The 24,682-nt window shown below is 36.6% G+C and overlaps 2 protein-coding genes and 2 long non-coding RNA genes across 10 annotated transcripts in view; 2 read left to right on the top strand and 2 right to left on the bottom strand.

Moving 5' to 3' along the window:
* The first annotated feature begins 209 nt into the window (after positions 1–209).
* LOC112045312 (uncharacterized) lies at positions 210–5,063 on the top strand. 5 transcript variants are annotated; one of them, XR_008251854.1, is made up of 4 exons: positions 210–625; positions 1,225–1,372; positions 2,170–2,360; positions 3,001–5,063. It is a non-coding gene; the product is annotated as an uncharacterized LOC112045312 (long non-coding RNA). The 5 variants fall into 5 exon arrangements; XR_008251851.1 differs by having other exon boundaries at positions 217–1,372; XR_008251853.1 differs by lacking the exon at positions 1,225–1,372 and having other exon boundaries at positions 220–625.
* On the bottom strand, positions 4,905–22,953 carry LOC112045354 (inhibitor of growth protein 3). Its single transcript, XM_024081502.2, has 11 exons — positions 22,776–22,953; positions 21,941–22,012; positions 21,146–21,343; positions 19,682–19,823; positions 19,001–19,103; positions 17,552–17,641; positions 15,638–15,731; positions 12,464–12,554; positions 11,179–11,274; positions 10,261–10,396; positions 4,905–8,864 (listed from the first exon to the last, which is right to left on the bottom strand). The coding sequence occupies exons 1-11, from the start codon at positions 22,801–22,803 to the stop codon at positions 8,745–8,747; spliced, it is 1,170 nt and encodes a 389-aa protein (XP_023937270.1). The 5' UTR covers positions 22,804–22,953; the 3' UTR covers positions 4,905–8,744.
* On the top strand, positions 22,025–24,399 carry LOC112045356 (uncharacterized). The gene is made up of 2 exons (XR_002886804.2): positions 22,025–22,807; positions 23,889–24,399. It is a non-coding gene; the product is annotated as an uncharacterized LOC112045356 (long non-coding RNA).
* Positions 24,251–24,682, bottom strand: part of LOC112045353 (pickpocket protein 28) — a 14,584-nt gene continuing 14,152 nt past the window's right edge. For all 3 annotated transcript variants that reach the window (XM_024081500.2, XM_052887599.1, XM_024081501.2), the window contains exon 14: positions 24,251–24,501. In XM_024081500.2, coding sequence (XP_023937268.1) covers positions 24,390–24,501 — 112 coding nt within the window. In that variant the 3' untranslated portion in view covers positions 24,251–24,389. The remainder of the gene's footprint in view (positions 24,502–24,682) is intronic.

The raw sequence follows: 24,682 nt of genomic DNA, 5'->3' as shown, positions 1-24,682 counted from the left end.
GAAAACGATTACAACAATGAAACATCGATTCTATAGCAACAGTTTTTATAAATGCGTTAGATCATTGATTCTTGATCTTTGACAGAGGGGTAAGGTTTACGAGGCAGGTCCTTTCTTTTTAATGGTCTAAGTCGCGCGGCCGTTGCGCGTGAAGCATAATCTGTGGCGTGACGTTTGTGACTTTGTGGCTCAGACCATTAATAACGTTATTAATGGTCTAAGCTTTGTGGTGACTGGTGAGTGGTGGCGACTGGCATGTGTCGTCTGTGGTGGCGTGGGTGGCACAGATTAATAGATACCACCATAGAATACAATGTGATGGATACCACTTCATACCACGTAATCATCCATAATACACTGTAATCTTTGGTATCATCTGTGATATGTGATGTGATGTGATACGTAGTGGTACGTGGGTAGCGTGGCGTGATGTGATGGATTTGTGGTCTGTGATGGTGACTGTACGTAGTATCTTAATCTGTGGTGATGACTGGTCTGGCTCTGGTGTCAAAAATAGAAAATCATCAAAAAAAAAAGGCGTGGCGCTGGCGTCATGGCGTGGCGTGGTTTTAAATTTCTTATTTCGTCTCTCTCTCTCGTCTCGTGGTCTCTACAAACTCAAAGGGTATGGTTTGATAATTCATATAAAATATGGTGAATTTCGATGCATATATTAAACAGCCGTTTTATTCGAAATGTAAATAAATTCAGAAATATTGCATGAAATACGTGGTTAAGGTTATAGCTGAATTACATACAGGTCTAATAGTAAGTAAATATATTCTAAATAATTTAACAACTTTTTGTATAATCCGTAACAGCCTATTTATCGGCCCAATAAATAGAGAACCAGGTCTCCTTGTATATAAGAGAGGATATGAAGCTTAAACCCACCACGCTGCTCAAATGCGGGTTGGTGGGCTCAAAGTGATAATGTTAAATTTATTTATTAATGTCCATTATTAGATGTTTATATAGACGACCTCTTGTTTTCATTCCAATGGCATAATGTATTGTACTCAGTGTCCTTAGACTTATTACTCTCAGCTCACTGATCGTGTTAAAACTTTTGTGCATCGTTTTTACACAAGGTTTGCGCGATTGCGAAATACTGCATTATTTTGATTTAGACTACTTCCATCTAACATATGATGACAGTGAAACATTATACTTCATAATGACGCAGAAGTTAGTTTTTGATTCTAATTCTTTGAACTCCCACAGGGCCTCTACCTTGTTCTCATCTCAGTAGCCCAGGTCTCATCAACGCAAATTCTTGGTATCACGTTGGAACGGAAGGAAGAGCAGAGATTGTCACTTATTATATCACTTATTAAGGCCAAGTTTCAACCTAGGTACTGTGGTTGAAAAGGTCTGTTTAAAAATAGTAATTTGCTATGCTAGGCAGCTAAATTGATAATTGCAATCACAGATTAATATCACTTATTTTACATAGATACATTTTTTTTTTGTTCATTATCAACCCACATTCAGCTCACTACTGAGATCAAGTCTCCTCTTAGAATGAGAGGGGTAAGATCAATAGTCCACCAAGCTGGCCCAATGCAGATTGGCAGACTTCACACATGCAGAGAATAAAAAAAAATCTCTGCTATGCAGGTTTTTTTACAATGTTTTCCATTGACACATTCCATTCACATTGATTCCTAGGAAGGACTGGTTTATCTAGTACATTAACATTAAGTAAGAGAGAGGCCAATGAATGAAGCTATAAGGGAAGCTCTACATAGGACAGCATTAAGACTGTAAGTGTTACCTGTGGATGTACATTTTGTTTTGAGGACTTTTTTTTACAAAGTCCTCAAAACAAAGTGTACACTTAAAGGCATACAATGAACATCTGAAAATACATACATTGAACTAATGAGCATGCATCTTGTAAGAGTCATTTTGGGATAGAGGTTGTTTGTAAATTTTCATTTCTACTGTATTTCTCTGCAGTTGTTTTAGTAAACCTCAGGCTCAGAGATTGATTTAGTTTAGTAAATTTGAGACTTCAGGCTTAGAACCCATATCTGATTATTATAGGTATCTGATTATCATTATAGGCTTAGCTGAGCAACACAAACTAGTGCATATTTAGTACTGACTATATTCTTCATGATTTAAACCTGACTTGATGCCTTGTTAACATTGACCTTGTTTCAGATTACCATAGAACATAAAGCAATGATGAACATGAACAATGCAACATCTGAAGTTTATGTGGACAGCATTAGTGGTCATAACATACAATTCATAGTGGTCAGCTCCTAACTTTGTTAGCATTTACACTGATAAAGAGGAACAGATAGCAGCAAAAGAATTTGTAATGAGATGTTGCAACAGTAGTCAATAAGGTAAAAAGTTCAAATTCAAATTGTTTCTGAGAATTTGTGATTGGTTTATGTAGATAATTGTGTAATCAATTAGGAATATTCTGATAAGAACACAAAAGGCATAATGCTAGAACTTAGAAGGGATACCACTGCAATAGGCTACAAGTGAAGCTCTACATAGGACAGCAGAAGTTATGCAGACAGCATTAAGACTGGAAGTGTTACCTATGGACGTACACTTTGTTTTGAGGACTTTTTTCCATTAAGTCCTGAAAACAAATTGTGCATCTAAAGGCATACAATGACCAAATTAAAATGCATACAAATTAAGTTACAGTTGATGATTGAATTGATTTATTTTGTACTAAAGGCATAAAGTTAAACAAGCTACTAAATGAAGCTCTTCATAAGAAAGCAGCAGCTTCTACTACTCTACATAGGACAGCAGAAGTTATGCAGCATTAAGAGGTGACCACTGTGACTTGTAGGTAGGTACTAGTATATACAAGTCACAGTGGTCAGTTCCTAATTTTGTCTGCAATCACACTAACAAAGAACAAGGAGATATTGGCAACAGTTGTGGTCAAGAAAGAAGATTATTTGAGACTGTATTGATTACTTATTTATTTGGATTTATGAAATAATATGAAATTATTTTTAGATATATGAAGATAACTTAAGTATCAGTGTACCTAATTAAACAGGAATACTCTGCAATGAACATAAAGTTATAAGAGTGGCATGGCGTGCCATGGAGTCCTGTGGAGGGCATCACTTATAGCCTCATCCAGTACGCAGTGGCCTCACTGGGTGAGGCTATATGTGAAGCTCTTCAGTGGAAAGCAGCAGCTCCCTACACTTCAGTTGGAGAACAAGTGACCTGAACTGTTCCATGCAAAATGAAACAAAGGTGTCCCTAAACCAAAGTGTACATCCAAAGGTAACACCTTTAGATGTACAATTAGTTTTGGGGACATAAATTATGCAAGAAATATTTATAATGAAAATGAGTATGCATCTCCCGGTGAGTCTTGACATTTATCACATTTACTTTGTAGATGGATAGAAATATTATGAATGTGTTTGGCTGAAGGCTGGCAATTATTGTACATCATATAGAGGTATCAGTGTATCTAAACAGGAATACGCCGCATTTAACATAAAGTCGGAAGAGTGGCATGGCGAGTGGAGTGGAGGGCATCACTTATAGCCGCATCCAGTGGCCTCACTGGGTAGCTTTTCATTGGAATGCATCATCAACTTTCTACACTTCACTTGCAGAACACGTGACCGGAACTGTTCCATGAAGAGTGAAACAAAGGTGTCCTTAAACCAAAGTGTACATGTAAGGTCCACACCTTTAGATGTGCAATTAGTTTTGGGGACATAATTGCGCAAGAAAATGTTTATAATGAAAAGGAGCATGCATCTCCCGGTGAGTCTGACATATTTTATCGTACTTTGTAGATGGATAGAAATGATTTTCAATTTAACCAACTTGGTTCTTTTCGTAAAACTTACCTTATACTAAACGTTTTGGTTTCGGCTGAAACAAACTGAAATTTCGGTCGGACAGTAGGTATCAATTTGTAATGTGATAAAATAATGGCAATCTATACTTAATTTAAGTATAGATTGCCATTATTTTAATGGTACACCGATGTACTTAATAATCCTGCTGATCCAGGCAGGTACACCAATTTATTTTAATCAAAATAATCAAATCAAAATAAAAAGTGATTATTAAGTAATTCAAAAGTGTTTTATTTATCAGACCTCTTGTGAAAAATTTATAGTTAATAGTAAATAGTTACCCACGGCTAGGTTGGTTCTAGGCGATTCAGATATCGCAGTGGACAAGGGGTGCTATCCCTGGGCAAAGAGGACTGGCGTAAGCCTTATGTAAATTTGTACCTAAGTAACTCAGATCGTGTCGCGATCGCGATATGGAAAAGTAAGTTGCTAAAATTTTGCAGGACTATCATGGTCCAATGTAGGCCAATTAATATAATAGGGTATCTAATGTATCCTGAATGCAATTTGGTAACCATAGAGGTTACCAAATTGAGAGGTCGAGAACGAGAAACTGAGGGTTCTCACCTAGCTAACCAGGTGGACTGACGACATCAAGCGAGTCGCAGGGATTCGCTAGATGCAGCCGGCTCAAGATCCTGATGTTGGGAAGTCCCTACAAAAGGCCCATGTACTGCAGTGGACGTCCATCGGCTGATATAATGATAATAACGGCGACTTGCACAGACGATCGACGAGAGATCAAGTAGCCCAGGATCATCCAAACAGCTTGCTCTTCAGTTTGGCATATTGAGATGCCCTAATATAGGTAAGACTCAAGAGACCTGCGCTTGTTCCTGAAAATAGCAGTTCATTTAATTGCTCTACTGGTATGGAATCTAAAGATGCTTCAAAACAATGTAAAGTTGTTCCATCGTCGTAATACATATGCTACCTCTGTCAACTTGTCCCAAAACCACATGCTATCTCTCCATTTTTTGTCCTGATTTACGTACTAGTTTATAGTACACTTAGTTAAAATCAAACAAAATACTTTTTATACGATTTTATTTTGAAAAGTAGGTAAGTATGCACATGTTACGATACGCACACAAACGAGACATGATTTTACACAAGGTAATAAAAAGTTAAAGACTAAGCACAACTAGTCTAGTTCAACCATTTTGACAATTGAAAATATTTTTTTTTTTTGTAAGTATTAACCAATAACATAAAACTTGCAGTTATTTTGTTAGCCTATAAAGACCTAATTTAGGTAGCAGTAGAAATCCTATGCGAATTCCACATCGATAGAATGAAGCCATACGCTGCGGTGCGGCGCCGCACCGGAAACATTTTGCCGCATAACTACAAATGTATATGTAATATATATTTAATAACAAGTATTTAGTTATCTATAAATTAGTAAAAAGAGTTATTAACAAAAAAAAAAAAGTATACATAATTATATTGCAGGTAATTTTTATTTGTATCATTAATTTTGTTTTTCATCGTTATGTTTAAGTTTTCTGTTTTTTTTTTTTTAAATCAATGTGTCTACCTAGTTAGTTTTAATTAGTTCTTAATAATTGTATTTAATAGTTTACGTAAACTGTTGAACTGTGTGCGTGGCGGCACCTGAACTGGGTCCTAACTGAAAATCAGTGCTGCATACTTTTTTATTGAAAGTATGCGGCAAAATGCTGAGTTGGGGCCTTTTTCTAGGTTGTGCCACATATTACAGGGCATTCTTTAGTGCTCCACTGTTTGAGTGGACGTGAAGCCATAATGTTATAATTTAGATTTAATGTGATATGTGGCATTACTTAAAAATAAAGATCTTTCTTTCTTCTTTCTTTCTTTCTTTCAAATGTACGCCGCACGGTGTGACTTCTCTTATAAATGCAGTGGCATGGTAACCTATAGGGTGTGCATGGGCGTATATAGGGGTGAGGCCGGGTGGGGCGTGCCTACCCTAGATTGGTCCGGTGCCCACCTTAGGATTCTAGGCAACGAATTTTAAATTCTATGAAGGACTCCCAAAATACTGATAGTACACAAAAATCGTTTTAAATATCAAATTAATAACAATTACATAGTAGGTAGGTATATAAAGAATCTCGAGTATTTTCATGTCGGGGGCTAGGTCAACCCCAGGAAATAATCCTAGATACGCCAATGAGGGTGTGACAGGACTGACAAGATACTACGTACTCTTGGCACAACGTTCCAAGAGGCCGTGAGTTCTTAGTTCTGAAGCATGGGGTAGCCTCGGACTACAGGGGCCCCTTAGGTGTTAAATCAAAATTAGTATAATCCACAATCGCAATAATTCAGGTGCCTTCCGGAAAAAAGTTTTCATTACCCAGCTAAAACACAAATTTTTGCACTAATTTATAATATTTTATCACACTACCTGTACCGTGCGGTTAAGATCCCGTTAACGTGAAAACATCGGGATAAAATTAGCATGTATGCTATTTTAGGCTACCTATTATAATAATTTGATATATTATGTTATCGCCGTTTAGTGTTGGAAATAGTAGTCTGTGACGGATATGACGTCGCTCGATCTCGTATTGGCTTCAGTGTGCTCGTGGCGTTCGAGCCGACCACATCTCTTGTTGTATAATTCTTAGTCGGTTACTTAGGATAGGCGGGGAGAGTGACTTGAGTGGAAAAGGGGAGTGTTTGTATACAGTCAAAGGTACCTTTAACCCTACACACATCGTTCACAAGTACGTTACTCCACTCAAGGTCATTCTCTGCCATTCTGAGGGTCTTATTTCGGTTACAGTTTGATTTGTTAATTAAGTTGTCCTGACAAGTGTTGTGAATCATAACCTTTGTTCGACATTAGTTTTCTTATATTTGTAATCATCTTTTGAGTCCTATAATATCAGAAGTGCGATAAAGAACTTGTGCCCACAAAATAAACAAAGATAACGACGAAGTTTTAAACTACCCTAAATCAAATCGTATTACATTTCTTTGTTAAATCTAGTATGAGAGAACATTTTTCATAAAAGAGGGTAACAAAATAATTGAGTAATTAGTACACCGATTTTTACATTACGGTATTGTTAAATTCGAAAGTTAATAGTGTGTGAATCGTGAATTGAAGTTTTAAGTATTGACGGTATAAATGTAGTATTGACGGTATGGACAGAAATTGTGTTTCACGGTGTTTTCGATAAAATTTTGCGTTTTAATATTATGACAAGACGCGAAATATTGCCGTATAGATTTCGTGTTAATAATTGCAACTTATAACTGTTTGAAATTTGTGAATTTTGGTTACCAGATTAAGTAACCCTACTGCCATTTTTCGATAAATATGAGTCATACACGATCTTAGATACAATGGTGACTTGAGCTATACATAACCCTAGATACACAAGGCCCATACACACTCATTCGATTAAAAATGAGTCATACACGACCTTCAATAGAGGTTTGTACACGCTCAAGTTGTCAGTGTAAACGCAACTGCATCAGGGACGGACGCGATCCAGGGACGGATGCGCCACCAGGATGGCCGAATGTTATCGCCGTTTAGTGTTGGAAATAGTAGTCTGTGACGGATATGACGTCGCTCGATCTCGTATTGGCTTCAGTGTGCTCGTGGCGTTCGAGCCGACCACATCTCTTGTTGTATAATTCTTAATCGGTTACTTAGGATAGGCGGGGAGAGTGACTTGAGTGGAAAAGGGGAGTGTTTGTATACAGTCAAAGGTACCTTTAACCCTACACACATCGTTCACAAGTACGTTACTCCACTCAAGGTCATTCTCTGCCATTCTGAGGGTCTTATTTCGGTTACAGTTTGATTTGTTAATTAAGTTGTCCTGACAAGTGTTGTGAATCATAACCTTTGTTCGACATTAGTTTTCTTATATTTGTAATCATCTTTTGAGTCCTATAATAATTATATCCATTTAGCTGTTCAGGAAAGATGCAGTTATAAATGGTGTAACTTTGACTAATGACTGAGGTATATTTCATTACATTTAAATAACTATTTTATATTAAATAAGTCTCAAGATTAGTAAAAACGCAGCGTGGTGGACTATTGGCCTAACACCTTTTGATAAATGTAACTCTGGAAGTGTAAGCTCAAAGTGAATTTATTTTATGATCATGTAGTCTATCCTCTATCGATATAAGGTCACAACATGCAACAGCATTTATGAAAAAAAAAACAAAATGGCGGCTGGTCAGACCACACATACAAAACAATTCAAATCCCTCTATATACAATGTACCTCAGAATCAAATAGACATTATTACATTTTAATACAATAAACAAGGATAGCATATTCAGTTACTCGCTATTGTGACACACAACATATTAACAACACGATTTTAATCACACCATACGTACAATGTACATTATAGTACAAAATAATATTGTAAGTAAATCAGTGTGGTTTACCTAAGTCGTACCCCCTAAGGAAGTAATAAAGTATGATACTTCATGGAATGGCGACTTTGGGCAACCTTACACCCTACTTTATTGACTTGTCTTAACTATTTTATGGTAAATTCAACATGTCTTAATAGAAAGGCAAAATAAACTAAACAACTACAGTATGGCTCCCATGAGACTCTCAACTAGGCTCGCCCAAAACCTCTGGGCCGCCGCTGAGGCCTCAAGGGGCTTAGGGCAATTACACAAAGATTTTGCCAACATAAAAGGCAAAATTGAGCAAACAAATCAATAAATGAGTTGAATCTAAATATTCAGACATAAGATACGAATCTAGCCATAATTCCATCCTACGGCACTTACACAATCAGATAAAAAGCTTGATTTGTTATGTCACCACTACATCCAAAGCCAAATAGAGATCCCGGACAAGATTGACGGTATGTGGTGGTGGTGGTGGTGGTTCAGTTCTTGCGGTGCGCGCGGTTGCGGCGCATGTTGGTCTGACACTGCGGGCAGTACCACTTGCCCTTGGGCGGCGCCGTGATGCCCACGCACGGATAATGGAACCACTCGTATGGACACTGGAACAAAAACAAGTACTAATATATTGCTACAAGTTCCTCGATTACAGGTGGTATTAATATTAATTATTTATGTTATTGTAGAGGGGAGATATCAGTGTTGGTAAATAATAGGGCAGTTGATGACTTGAGCTCAGTTGTTTGTTAGGCAGCGTAGACACCGTCACGCTGCCAGTCGCGTTAGTGGTTTTGTGCAATAATGTTTAGTGTGGGTATGGAGATCATGTCGGGCACGGAAGGTCAGTGTTGATGCATTCTAAAGGGATCACTAAAACGTACACTCAAGGTCACAAGTTCTGGGACTTAGGTGTTTCTTCTACCACAAAATAATGGTATAATCACTGTTGTTGCTACCCGTCACGTCACAATATTATGTATATCCATCGAATATTATGTATAACCCTCAGAAATTAGAAGATTCGTAGAAGAAAGTCCCTCAGCTCAGCGAGTTGCGGAACTGAAGTTACAATGGTCAGGGCATATAGTTCGAAAAGCTGATTAACATTGGGTCCAAAGGTGCTGAGATGGTGACCGAGGACGGAGCCGCTAGATGCTGGTGGCTTAAGATCAAGACTGTGGTGTTTCATACTCTATCGGCTGGTAATCTATACTAATATTATAAAGCTGAAGAGTTTGTTTGTTTGTTTGATTGAACGCGCTAATCTCAGGAACTACTGGTCCGATTTGAAAATTTCTTTCAGTGTTTGATAGCCCATTTATCGAGGAAGGCTATAGGCTATATATTATCCCCGTTTTCCTACGGGAACGGGAACCACGTGGGTGAAACCGCGCGGCGTCAGCTAGTGATGGTATACGTCTACAACATTTCTCGTATATCGAAAGTATACATAGCTCTCTATGTCTTCCAACATGACTACAGGCTATTTGACACTATTTAATGGTCTTAAATTGATCATTATCGTTCTACTGAATTGAAAAAAAATTATCAAATTTTTTGAACATAAAAATTTCAATTTTTATATATTTTTTGACAATACGAGCCAAAACGCTGTCGGCCATGATGTTCTATATTTCAACTATTTCATGACGTCACTTTAACAATCTCTTCCGAACGGAGCGTTTTACAAAAATATTAGTTACCGTTTAGTAGGTACATCAAATAACACTGTGACGTCACAAAATGGACAACAGCGTTTTGTCGTTTGGAAAATTTGAAAAAAACGTGATTTTTTAATTGAGTTATTTTTAAGAAATCCTCAACTTTTATTAATTAATATCGATATATTTCGGACCATTATTCCATGTATTATGCGAAATTAATATTGTTTATCTTAATTTTGACATGAGTTAACTAGCGCATTGCGAAACAGCATAATATCTCGTATACCGAAAGTATAGATAGGTCTCTATGTCTTCCCAACATGACAAAACTCACATCCTGGTTGTCGCAGGCGACCATGTCCCCGTAGGACACCTGGTTACAGATGCAGTAGCGCGGCTCGTTGGGGTCGTAGGTCCACTCCTCCTCCATGGGCTCCTCTATGGTCACCTTGTTCACTACCGCGCCCAAACTGAACACAAATATAAAGGTCATTTACCATTGATCTTTGACTTAACATATGAAAAACAGAAAACAATACTAAAGATCATTATCCATTGATCTTTGACTTAACATATAAAAATGAGTCTCAATGGCTCAACAGTAAAGCAGTCAGGCTCATCACCGAGGGGTGGTGGTTCAATCCTGTCCCCGTTGGACTATTGTCGTACCCACTCCTAATACAGTCTATCCCGACTAGTTGGAGGGAAATGAGAATATTGGTCATATTTATAAAATATATGGCAAATATTCTTAAAAAAAATTAAAATGTTATTACAAAAAAATTGAGCCGACTTTAAAGATGTACTATGTCCTTTCTATTGATCGGTTTGTAGGCGGTGCTATTCCAAATGTGCTATTAGGCTCTTTATTTTTTTGGCACCGCCTTCAAACCAATCAATAGAAAGGACATCATTCGCTTTTTAGAGTAATGCATCTTAGAAGTCTGTTAAATATTTTTGTTAAAATGATTTTTTTTTCTATTTTTAGTGTATCCTAGAATACTGACCGTAAACGCCACAGTATGGGCAATTTCTTTCACTTATTACAGTTTTTATTTTAACACAAAATTACTGAACCGATATTCGTGAAAATTAAATGGGACCGATCTGGAATACCTACTCTTTTAAACAAATAAAAAATATTTACATAATAGGTTCAAAAATGACGGTGTTATGTGGGAACAAACATAAAAAAATATGGAATAGAGAGTCTTTTCTTTTTTTTTTTAAGTTGGTTAAAAACCTGACTCACCCAACAGTGGGCGAGGAGGAGCGGCTGGCGGCGGCGGACACCGACTGCTGCGAGTGCAAGGCGCCCACACTGCTCGAACTGCCGTACGTGCTCTTTCTGTAATATATAACACATTTCTGGTAAGTACTTTATGGAGCAGAAAATTAATAAATAAATATACTTAAACTATACACACATTACTAATAAGCTCTAAATTAAGCGAATAGCCTGTGTTATGGGTGATAAAAGGCCGATTTTATTATATATTATAAATTTAAAAAAAAAATTGACAAGTCTACTTATAGGAACTGCATAACTATTTTTTTTTTCCTAAAAAACTTTTTATGTTTTCATACAAAGTAATTATTATTGTCTATTTGTAATGCCAATGTAATAATTTATCCAGTGGTGGGAATCGAACCCACGGCCGGGGATGCAGAAAGCAGGTCATTACCCACTGCACCACGCGGCCGTCACTAATTAGAGCAAGCTTTAGGTTTTTATCATCACCATTAGCCTATTTGAATCTAGTTTCCATTTTAGACTGCATCATCACTTACTATCAGGTGAGATTGTAGTCAAGGGCTTACTTGTAAAGAATATAAAAAAAAACCACACCAGCTTTTTACTCCTTAAAGCTAGGGGATTTTATAGAACCCATTATGCTTCTGCAACACACCAGGTAGGTGGGCTAAGGTTTTTGTTTTGACTTTGTAACCGGGACCAAAACTTGATATATTCTTCCAAGCAGTGTTATGACAGTACCAACTCCAAGCTACAGGTTGCTACTGGGAATATCTTGTCAGAAAGAGGACTCCCTAGGACTCCTAGGAATCCAACAAAGGACCTCATGATACGAAACCAGACAGACTAAACTAAGCCAGACCTATTACGCAAGACCAGCAACGCAGTAACGCCTTAATTTTTATTTATTACAACTAAAACACGGAAAAAGAAAAGAATTACACGCATATATCATTATCAACCATATTCGGCACACTACTGAGCACGATTCTCCTCTCAGAATGAGGCTAATAGTCTACCACGCTGGCCCAATGCGGATTGGCAAACTTCACACACGCAGAGAATTAAGAAATTTCTCAGGTATGCAGCAGGTTTCTTCACGATGTTTTTCCTTCACCGTTTGAGACACGTGATATTTAATTTCTTAAAACACACACAACTGAAAAGTTGAAGGTGCATTCGGTGCGGATTCGAACCTACGCCCTCCGGAATCGGACGCAGATGCCATATCCACTGGGCCATCACGGATCACGTGCGTTCGCTAGTATCTAAAAATACTTACTTTTGCTTATGGCGTTTGTTAGTAGAGGCAGTGGATGTGGAATGTGAGTGAACGGCGCTCTGCACCACGTGTGTGGACGACATGCCCTGGCCTGAAACAAATGTATACATTAATTACAGTTCCTATACATGAGGGTTTCTCAAAGTGGGGTACGCGAACTCCTAGGGGTTCGCCTTTCGACGGCAGGGGGTTCGCGACAAGATTTACGTAATGGAGGCTTGATAATTGATACCGAGTCAGAATAAATTAAGGTTAAAATTGTCCTAAGATTGAATCCATTTGCGACAAGAAACTAGCACACCCATCAAATTAATATTACAAAGATATTTCTTTTGGTACTTTATGTGTTGCCTTTTACTCAAATAAAAACCTTATTTTCTTCTACAGTCAAATTTTGGGGGGGGGGGGTGTAGGCGTTAACATCGCCCAATACATTTAAATAAAATTTAAGTGTCTATCTGTGATTTCTTAGTAACTGTGTTTTTTCAAGTGAAGTGAAACAAACGAATGACGAACACATTGTGTTTTAAAATATTTTCGGAGTAAAAAATATTTATTTTGCGAATAGATCTTAAATTGTATCCCTTATATCGCATCCTTATATTATGACAGAATCTTTTAAATCCTTTTCAATCTGGTTTCCGCACTGGTCATAGTACGACTACTGCATTAGTAAAAATTACCGAAGATATTCGTTTTAATATGGACAATCAGTGTGTCACAGTGTTGGCCTTACTAGATTTCAGCAATGCATTTAATAATGTCGATTTCGAACTTCTACTAGCCAAACTAGCTTCTCTCAACATATCTCCTAATGTGATTGACTGGTTTCATAGTTACTTGTTCGGACGTCGGCAGCGTGTGCGAGTCAATGACTCTGTGTCTGATTGGTGCACAATTTCTGCCGGCGTACCGCAAGGTGGCGTGTTGTCTCCTCTTCTTTTTTCTCTTTTTATAAGTTCTATTACTCTTCAACTTACCTCGCTCTATCACCTGTATGCAGATGATCTCCAAATATATGCTCAGTCCAAACTGGCTGATTTACCCAATGCAATAGATGCCATAAATAAAGATTTAGATTGTATAGTGCAATGGAGTAAGGCTTATGGCCTTAAAGTCAATCCGTCTAAAACCCAAGTTATTATTATAGGCAGTCACAGTTTGGTTGCACGTATTGACTGGGATAATATTCCATACGTAATCTTTGATGGAACGCGTGTGCCATTTAGTGACACGGTTAAAAATCTCGGAGTTACTTTTGACAAGTATTTCACTTGGGCCCCTCAGGTAAGCAGAGTAAGTGGGAAGGTGTTTGCATCCGTGGGGTCACTTACGGTTACGAAACTTCCTTCCTTTATCTACTAAAATTGCGCTTGCACAATCTCTCCTGTTACCAATTCTCGATTACGCGGACACTTGTTATCTAAATTTGAGTGAAGAATTACTGGATAAACTTGAGCGTATTCAGAATGTTTGTATAAGATTCATATTTGAACTTCGCAAATATGACCATGTTTCCGAATTTCGCGAAAAACTCAAGTGGCCCTCGATCCGCCTTCGCAGGTATACTCACATTCTGTCTTTTTTGTATAATGTCCTGTTTAATCCTACGACTCCGATTTATTTAAAAGAGCGTTTTAGCTTTCTAAGTGATTCTCACTGTCGCTCCCTTCGCTCTGAAGACAACCTAATCTTAAAAATTCCTTCCCATAATACTTCCTTCTATTCTAAATCCTTTTCTGTTAAAGCTGCTCGGCTCTGGAATTCATTGCCCTTAGACACTCGGCGTGCCCAATCTCTAACCTCTTTCAAACGGCTGGTAAACATGCACTTTTTTCCTCCCTGATCTTTTAATTTAACTTATTAATCCAAATTACGCTTGTATGTGTATGTTTTATTTATTATTATTTTTGAATTATTTTGTTTATTTATTTTTCTTTTGTCTTCCCTTAGATGCCGTCTTGTTTTTATGTTTTGCAGGTTTTCATGTATGTATGTATATGTGTATCTATGTGTGTATGTATGTATGTATGTATGTATATATGTATTTCTTTGTATATATGTATGATGTAGTTAAGTATAGTCTATGTATTATTATTATGTATTATTGCTTAATATTTATGTATTTATATTACTTAACTTTTCTTATTTTTTGTGTGCGTATACCCGAATCGGTGCTTACGTTTTTTTTTTCTCTTCCACAGTGGTTGTCTGGAAGAGATCGCTCTTTAGCGATAAGACCGCCATTTGTACATTAGTTTCTAAGTGTTATTATAAGTTATTGTTTATTTTTGTTTTTAATGTACAATAAAGTATATTTCTTCTTCTTCTTCTTCTATGACCTAGCCATACTGATTCATTAATAAATATCATGAAGTAGCTTACTAGTGAAGTGCGGAGTGCCAGATGCAATATCTCGTCGATATCGACAGTCTTACCACTACGATTACGTATTTTATAATGCAAGGATAGATAAAGAAGTGTGTTACATGGATAGTCGGAATTATTTGAATAACTTTGTAAGAAAACTTAATAACGTTAAAAAAAATTAGTTATACAGTTCCGCTCGTATAAGTGGACTTGTGAACACCTTGAAGTTATGGGAACTCTGTAACACCCTGTATAGATATTTACACGATACCACAAAATTAACGAGCTTTTTTTTAAATTCATGTCTATCTATTTGTCTGGGCTAGTCTTTGGAATGGCTGGATGGAACTTTCAGCGGAAAATAAAGCAACATTTAGGCTACATTTTATCCAGAAGAAATTTACGGTAGCCATGAGATTTGTGAAAAACTTAATTTCACGTGGATTTCTTAAATCAAATAACTTAACAGTGGCGCTAAGACGTGAAGAGAAATAGACGAAATATCCTAACGCATTCGAAAGACAGCGGTATTTCCGGTTGCACCGCCATTGGTTGAAATTTGACGGCCGCGTGATGAGCATAGGTTTTTTCCAGTGTCTGTGTGTATTTATAAATTATATAAGCATTTATATGTACTATATAAATATATATGAATATTATAGTATCAAATATCTTAGTACCCACAACACAAGCTACTCTGTATGCTTACATTGGGGCTAGATAGTAAATGTGTATTGTTTAAGTGTATTTAAAAAGAAATAAACAAAAAAAATGTCTATTTCTCTTCAAGAGATGATGTCGCACCGTGGTCGTGGTGCGTGTGGTGAGCGTGCGCCAGCTCTCCCGCCACCGCCTCGTACGACGCCTTCAGCGACGCGGTGCGCCGCCCCTGCTGCATCTACAACATTCGATATGTTACAACTAATAGGCATTGTAACAACAACAACAAGAAGTATCAAAACTAGAGTGCGGGCAAGTTATGTTGCCAGCTTTAGTAATCTCTTTTACCCATCAAGAGATAGATAGAGATAGATTACAAGATGGCGGCACTTTTGATTAGTTCCGATTTTAGCCACGCGCAGACTTATCGTGCGCGTTAAGAGCGCGCAGCGCGTCGGTACGATATGGATAAAATTCGAAGCGCAAACGAGACGCCGAACTATGACTTTCACGCGAGTGAAAAGCACGGAGCGATTGACGCGCGACGCAAATTTTATGACGTGAGCGACAAAACCATTTTTACCTAATTGCAAGTAAATTAAACAACATAACGAAAAACAAAATGGCCATGTTCAAGATATATACCTAATTTTCTATAGAAAACAAAAATTTAAGAAAATAAGTTTGCTTTTCCTGAGATTGAAAGCAAAATGTGAGCAAAACATGTATTTTTCAAAAAAATAAACTATCGAGAAAAGTTTTACAATTTGTGTATTTTGTATAGTCATAACGAAGCTAACACTTTGAAATATCATTTACCCAAATATCAGGCTCCTAACTTTTCCAGAATCTGAGATCCAGAACCATTTGTAACCACCAAATTACATATTGCACACTCTAAAGAAAACATTCGTTGTACGAAGAATTCATTATGAAATAATGTATTTTTTTCTGACGTAACACTACACCGCAAAATTCTAATCCGCTCCAAAGGTTTTTTTTAATTGTCTACGAGTTAGCCCTTGACTACAATCTCACCTGATGGTAAGTGATGATACAATCTAAGATGGAAGCGGGCTAACTTGTTAGGAGTAGGATGAAAATCCACACCCCTATACTCTTAGGTTTTTACACGACATCGTACCGGAACATTAAATGGCGTCTTTGCCGGTAGGGTGGTATCTAGCCACGTAGCCTCCCACCAGCCAAGTTATAGCAAGTAGATAGACCCCGGCAAGTAAGTTGAACCAAAATGACAATGCGCAGGTACAATTATAAATTATTGTCAGACGCGTGCTCCGCTGGTTATCCGATAGTAACGATAACGGTTACCTGGTAATCTCGGTACAAAAATACGTCTAATAATTGAAAATTTTGTTGAATGGTGAAAAAAACGGTTAAAAATTTTAAGTTTAGTATAAAATATAAAATCTAAGCTAGTTTTCCTCCGAAAATTACAGACAATTTTGTTCGTGAATTTAGGTGCGATACTGGTCCTTCTATAATTCTGGTCTGAACGAATACCCGAAACCGCGCATAAAAAAATACAAAATCTTTATTAGTTAAACATATAAGTTTTTATAAATTTCATTGTTGAAACCTTCTTTTGGGCATGGCATCTTTGGTGCCTGTGACAGCCTCACTCTTCCATAGTCAAACATAACATCTGTATGTAATTATGTATGAAAATACATATATCTGTATGTGAGTGTGTTTTTGTATGTGTGTCTCAGCGTAACTGTTATGCCTAGTTCGCATATTTTTAATGTCGATATTTCGAGCCAGTTGCATGGATCGTGGTCACGACGGGACTGAATCACTAAAGTTGCGAGGTGCGAAGTTGACATCAGCTGTTAGAGGCAGAATCGATCTACCCTCTTTCTCGTTCTTTTTCTTTTTTCAACAACCTCGACATCGCTTTTATTATTAGGCGTTTCGATCACTCTTGGTTTGCCCCCTTTGTTTGTGCTCGTTTAGATAATATTCATAATGAACAACCACGAAATGAGTTTAAAATCACTAGTTCGCATAGTTCAAGTAGCAGGTCGCGTACTGTACCTGCTGCGTGGCGGCAATGGCCTGGCTGGCGGCAGCGGCGATGGCGCTGCCCGCGTGCCCCAGCGAGTAAGAATCACGTCCGAGCGCAGCCTGCGAATATTATATACACTGTCAGATGGTGCGTGTTTTTTTTTTTTTTTTTCAGGAGGAAAAAAATCCTCATGGACATCCTGAACCGGATAGTGCCGGACTCCTACCGGCTAAAAAAAGCCCCTCCTGACCCCAAGGCGTTGGTGTTCCTGCCAACTCGACCTACCACCAACACCCCTGTCTATGTATCACCGAGCTTTATTTCTTTCTCTTTCGTCCTTCTCTTTACACTTTATGATTCCTTCCAGATAAAATCTTATAGCTTCCCATTTCTCCTTCGTCTCCAGCATTATGCTGGTGATTAAGATGTTGCGTGTAGCCAGTGATGACCTATGGTTCATAGACTTGGTCGCTAACTATGCGCCTCATAAGAAGGTTCAGAGTCACACAGCAGGCGATGGAACGAGCTATGTTAGGAGTATCTCTGCGTGATCGAATGAGAAATGAGGAGGTCCGCAGAAGAACCAAAGTCACCGACATAGCTCAACGAGTTGCGAAGCTGAAGTGGCAATGGGCGGAGCACATAGTTCGAAGAGCCGATGGACGTTGGGGTCCCAAGGTGCTGGAATGGCGACCCCGCACTAGAAAGTGCTGTGTTGGCCGACCCCCACCAGGTGGACTAATGACATCAAGCGAATCGCAAGGCTTTGCTGGATGCAGGTGGCTCAGTATCATGATGTTTGGAAGTCCCTACAAAAGGCCTATGTCCTGCAGTTGACGTCCATCAGCTGATATGATGATGATGAGATGGTGATAACGGAAATAATCATCATTTTCAACCCATATTCGGCTCACTGCTGAGCTCGAGTCTCCTCTCAGAATGAGAAGGGTTAGGCCATTAGTCCACCACGCTGGATTACCCAATGCGGATTGGCAGACTTCATACACGCAGAGAATTAAGACAATTCTCTAGTATGCAGGTTTCCTCACGATGTTTTCCTTCACCGTTAGAGACACGTGATATTTAATTTCTTAAAATGCACACAACTAAAAAGTTGGGAGGAGCATGCCCCGGACCGGATTCGAACCCGCATCCTCTGGAAATAATACCTAGCTGAATTTTATGTAGCTTTGTAACATTAGACATTTTACACCCATTAATAATTTCATTTAACTTTATTCTTAATTAGCGGACGCCCGCGACTCTGCGTGGAAATCGATGTAAACTATCAACCCCTATTTTACCCCGTCTATTTATATTTTCGCATGTTTTACTTAAAATAAATAGTCCAATAAAATCAGTTACCAAAACTATAACTCTAAACGTGAACGATTTATATTTAAAAAAAATTAACCCCTTTAAAAAGGTTAACATTTAGGGGTAGAATTTTGATATAATAATATTAACATAATTGTTACCTGCAAAGCAGAATCAGTTCTGGACATGTTGCCGTTGCTGGCGTGGGCGCGCGACTCGCGGGTAGCCCAACTGTCGCGTCTCTTTTCAGCTCGAATGCGGTATCTACGAAAATAGTAGCTTGGAAAATTTATTCTTAACACTCCCGATGGTCCGCGGGGGCCGGGAGAGGGTAGCCATGCCCCACGCGCACGACTTCATACCCGTGCATTCATTCCCTCTGCCCCGCGCCCACGACTTCAAACCCGCGCAGTCCTTCCGCTCCCGTCGCCCGCATATCATGGGAGTGTCATCAACTAACTTGCCAAGCTATTGCAGAATCCCGTGGACCCCGTGGTTTTATGACATTCCCGTGGGAATACGGGGATAAACATCCATGTCACTCCTTGATAATGTAGCTCTCTAATTTTTTTTGGTAAAAGAATTTTTGAAACTAGATCAGTATTTTCAGAGCCTATTCAATGCAAACAAACAATTAATCAAATAGTTTGTAGCCAAAACCATTCTGTAGCCAGGCGTGTACTTCATAGAAGCAAAATCCCAAAATCCCAAAATTGGGAATTGGGTCGAATTGTATATGCAATAAGGACTGCTCCACCCTATAGGTGATGGACGTAGAAACAGACATGTTTATAGATATACCTTTTAAAATATTTTTTTTTAATAAAGGTGTTGCAACTCACCTGCTGTCCTTGTAGTGGTTATTGTTTGATGTGCTGGTGTGGTTAGTATTGGTGTCCAGATCCAGTGAGCGCTTCTCCAACAACTCTGTTATGCCCTTGTTGTCTGCTTCCAGCTCGCACTTGAATTTGTGCAGTTCTGTATCTAATAATACAAAAAAGTATTTTGAAAAATATGCACATGCACATTAATATGAACAGTAATAATATTTTTTTAGCAAGGTAGCTGAGTAATTCATTGTAGAATATTCTAACAAACAAAGAGACACAATAAAAAAAAATTGTTAATTTTAGTATTAACAATTATTAAAGCAAGTCTTTAATAATAGTTTCCTTTTAAGAGTTGTGAACTCCTGATGTATAAAAATGTATTAAATTAATCTTAGTGGGTAGGTAATACTAAAAATAAAACATATTGTGTGTGTCTACAACTGTGTATGTGTTAATCTTGTACTTGAGATGACGAGAAGAGAAAATATAATGTAAAGCCTAGCTTAATCTATTTGTGAAAATTACACTAAATTCATTTAGTAGTTTCGCAGATTAACAAAACCAGAAACCAGATAGACCAACAAACAAGATAAAATGTATTCAGGTTATGAATATCTGTATTTTCATTCAACTCAGCAGTTTTGTGATTGAATAACACATAGCTACAAACTTTCAAGGATTTATATGGTACTCAAACTTTTAGTTAGCAAGCAATTTCTTTTAAAAAGAAACAACAAATCATTTCAACAACAAAACAATGCTGATGATTAGAAAAATGTGGCTGTAATTACACAAATAACCATACTATTTAGACTGGAATGCAGCAATGCTTAGAAAAAAAAATGAGCATAGTTGGACAACCCATGACACAAAAAACTTCATTACTACTACAAGATAATCGTAGTCTTTTAAATTATAATTAAGCCATGTGCAATGTTTATCAACAAACAAATTATAAATGAGGGTTTAAATAGCTAATCAATTCACACCCAATAATAATAATTTGAATTAACTTTGTTCCTTGTTCCAGAAGCATCAACAAGCTTGCACTTAAAGAAAATTTTAAAAAATTTCTAATACAAAAATGTTACTACTCTTTCTAATACAAAATAGTTACTTTACTGATCCTTCAAAAAAATTTTTGTAATTATATATCTTTTAAACTTGATGTCATTCAATTTTAATTTTATTAATTAAACATTTGATACCTATTAATGGTGAAACATTGTTACCTAATCAACTTTGTATAACTAAATGAATTGTTTCTTGCAAATAAATTATTCTGGTTCTGATTCCTATATTTATGAAAATAAATTTGATTAGTAGTAGTAGAACAATCAGATAATATAGTTAGTATGTTTCTGAATATTATTTTTTAAGAAACAATACATAATTTAAAATAAATTAGGTAAGAAATAGCATTTGTATGGCTTTAGTTTTTAGTTTTATTACATTCTTAAATCTAAGTTTTATTACCTAGCCTCCGGAGATATCTGTCAACCAAGTCGTACATCTGATTTGCTAACGTGACCTTCTCATCAGCCTCCTCCAATGTTTTGGTGTATCCTTTCTTGATGTCGGCAAACTCAGTGTTAGCCTGATCAGTGTTCACCTCTCCTCTGCGGCATCCACCAAACAGTGTCCGCACACGTTTCTCCAGCGTATCCATGTTATCTGTAATGTTTCATTTATACTTTGTGTAAGTGTGATTTTTATTTCACCTCCATGTCTGAATGAGGATTATATTTAATTTTATTTTAAAATGTGTAACCCTTTTTTTTAGCGACATCCAAGTAAAACCCTTTTTTGGGTATGATTGTCACAGTCAACTATTTCAAATATGACAAATTTCTTTAATTAATTTTAAATGAACTCAAACCTCCAAATCAGTGTTGTGGATGAATAACTGTGCCAAAATAATGTAAGAAATAAAACAAGAAAAGGAAAAGACAGAGTTGGGGGCAGATTGAATCTTGTCCGCAACTGCCTGCCTGCAGCAGTGGCAACATTCACACATACTATGCTATCTACTTGCTTCTGAGATACAGGCATGCCAAAAATTTATGATTATTAAAAACTAACGGACGCCCACAACTTTGTCTGCATGAAACTCTACTCCTACCACATGCCTACCCTAAGTGTCTTATGTCCGTCTTCTGGTTCCAAGCTCCTCTCCACTAATTTGCAGCCAAATCGGTCCAGCCGTTTTTGAGTTATAAATAATGTAGCTATAATAACTTTCTTTATATATAGATTATTAAAAACACTTACTCTGAACTGATAAATCCATTTCTCGCATTTCCGTGAATCTGTCCCTTAGCTCCTGAGGCAAATGCTCAATCACTGCAATGTGTAGATACAGTTTGAATAAAATCTAGAATTTGGTGGGAAATTTGTAGGAATCACATATAGGTAATGTTTAATTTTCATTGATTTGCTGCATTTTAGAGTTTTATTGCATATAATAAAATGCATTTTATTCAATATAGTTGTGTAAAGGTGTGAAAGTGAAGTGGAAGTAGAACAAGTAATTAATTTGATTTTCTCAGTGGTCTTACTAAAGCATGACTCTACTTGACTAGGACTGACTGCAAAAGATGGATGATGGACTATATTTGACTACTTTTGCCCTCAGGGTAAATTTTTACCTGATGTCTCGCTAAATGTATTGCGAAGCCATATATATAAAAAAAATATACATATTGGCTATAGGTCAAATATTTATTGAATTCTATTTGAAATTTTAATTTTTCCATCAAATACGGTTAAATTCCCTTAAGAAGAATATAAGTTTTTAACATGTTACAATAATCTTAATAATATTTTAATGTATTCTATTTATTACTCAGATTATTAGATTCATTCCATATTCTAAGAATTAATGTAAATTTTAATGGCTAGCCTTGCCTACCTAAAGGAACTTATAATACAACTACAAAGTAGCAATGCGAATTGGCGCAATAATATAATAAAATAAGAAAATAAATATTAAAAAAACAACGCATAATTTGAAACATGGCGGCAAAAACAAAACTCAAGATTTCATTGATGCCAACCGTAATGGCGTTAGCGTGTAATATTGTCAGTCGACGAAAGCAATACTTACTTTCCAAATAATCCTCAAGATACAACATTTTGGTGAGTTGAATTAAGTTTTCTTGTTATTAGAACACTTATTTTAACACAAAATATATTAATTATCGTGTATTTATAAATCTAACGCAAATATGCTTTAGGATGACGTGACTCGACATTAACGATTTTACGAACAAGTAAAAAAGTACAATTGGCATAGTGATGTGATTCGCAATAAACTTGTACTATATTATCTTTATCGATAACTTGTAGTATCAAAAGCAACCTTCAAACTGTTGATACATTATTAAATATTTGCAAGTCATGCTTTCGCTAAGCAAATTCACATTACTGAAATGAAATATATTATAATTTTTTGTCTATTTTTGGACCATAAACAAGCTATACAAAACATTACTGTACCGCCGGCGACGTAATAAACTGTACTGTACACACTCGGTGACAGTGATCTTTGAGTCTATAGATCGTAGGTACAATGTATGTCGTTGATTTGTATATTGAATTACATACTCCATCAAATGATTTACATTCAGAAGTTACGGAGATTTACAAGATTATTTTAATATACCTATTTTAAGTAGTATTCCTCTCTAAGATTTTTCTATTATAATCAGTCTAGCCTAATCAGAAAACTAAAAAAAGTCATGTTGCGTATTAGTAGTATTTTATATTTCTGGTCAAGCCATACAGATGTTTTTAATAGGTACCCATAGATGTGTTAAAGTACTATTTTAATAAAATATTTTTTATAATTTTAAATTTTCATAGGTTGCAATCTTATTATTCTTTTCCCAATAATATGCTTGATATCGATAATAAAGTGAAAACTAAAAAAAGTGATGTTGCGTATTAGTAGTATTTTATATTTCTGGTCAAGCCATACAGATGTTTTTAATAGGTACCCATAGATGTGTTAAAGTACTATTTTAATAAAATATTTTTTATAATTTTAAATTTTCATAGGTTGCAATCTTATTATTCTTTTCCCAATAATATGCTTGATATCGATAATAAAGTGAACATCTCTTTTTATCTTTACTCTATGGATCAGTATTATATGTACCACAGATTTTTAACTCTATAATTCTCATTTAGATGCGTTCAAATTTAATATTTTTTACAGATACAATATGATACGAAGACCGTTAACAGAAATAACTCTAAAACTAGACGTTTTGCAAGAGTACGAAGCCTACAGAAGAAATCAAGCCAATAGTTCAACAAGTAGGTGCGAAATGCGGGAAGAAACACCTAATCATTTATTTGTATGTACTGGAGCGCCTAAACCTGTTGAAGAAATACAGAATAGGATAGGATACATACCTAAAAAGCCTAGAGGACCCAGTACCGTATAAATAAAATAAAACAGCTACTTTTTTCTCATTAAGATCATTTATTATGTACTTAAAATTTTCGAATAAAATACATTTTTAGATGCAAAACACATGATTCTTAATAATAATATAATTACATAGCAAGTGTGAGTATAATTCTTAATAAGTACTCTGTGCATTTAGGTAACGTAAATACTTTTAATGGTTAAAATGCAGTTCCTTTTTTTTCATGATTATGTGACGCAAGAAATTAGCTTTTTGCAAGTAGCTGCGGTACTCGTAATAAAACCTTAATCGCTGTACAGTTGTTTTATTTTGTCTGGGCCTTGATTTCCATACTTATTTGATTTTTCAAGGTTCCGTTTTTTATTTTGACGTCGTTGCCAGAGCAAACAGAAAAGTCTGTAAAATAAAATCATTTTATAGATTTTTTTTATACGGAATAAGCTCGCGCTTGACCAAAATATCACCTGATGGTAAGTGTAGATGTGGCAATACTGGCATGGCATGGTATGTGATGTGGAAATACTGACTTCGGGAGAGAGTTCCATACCCGTATAAGAAACGAAGAGGCATATCGTTT

Source organism: Bicyclus anynana, chromosome 19 (assembly GCF_947172395.1).
Source record: "Bicyclus anynana chromosome 19, ilBicAnyn1.1, whole genome shotgun sequence".
NCBI classification, from domain to species: Eukaryota; Metazoa; Arthropoda; class Insecta; order Lepidoptera; family Nymphalidae; genus Bicyclus; species Bicyclus anynana.
The sequence above is the reverse complement of the archived record's forward strand: the minus strand, read 5'-3'. Positions and strand labels throughout refer to the sequence as shown.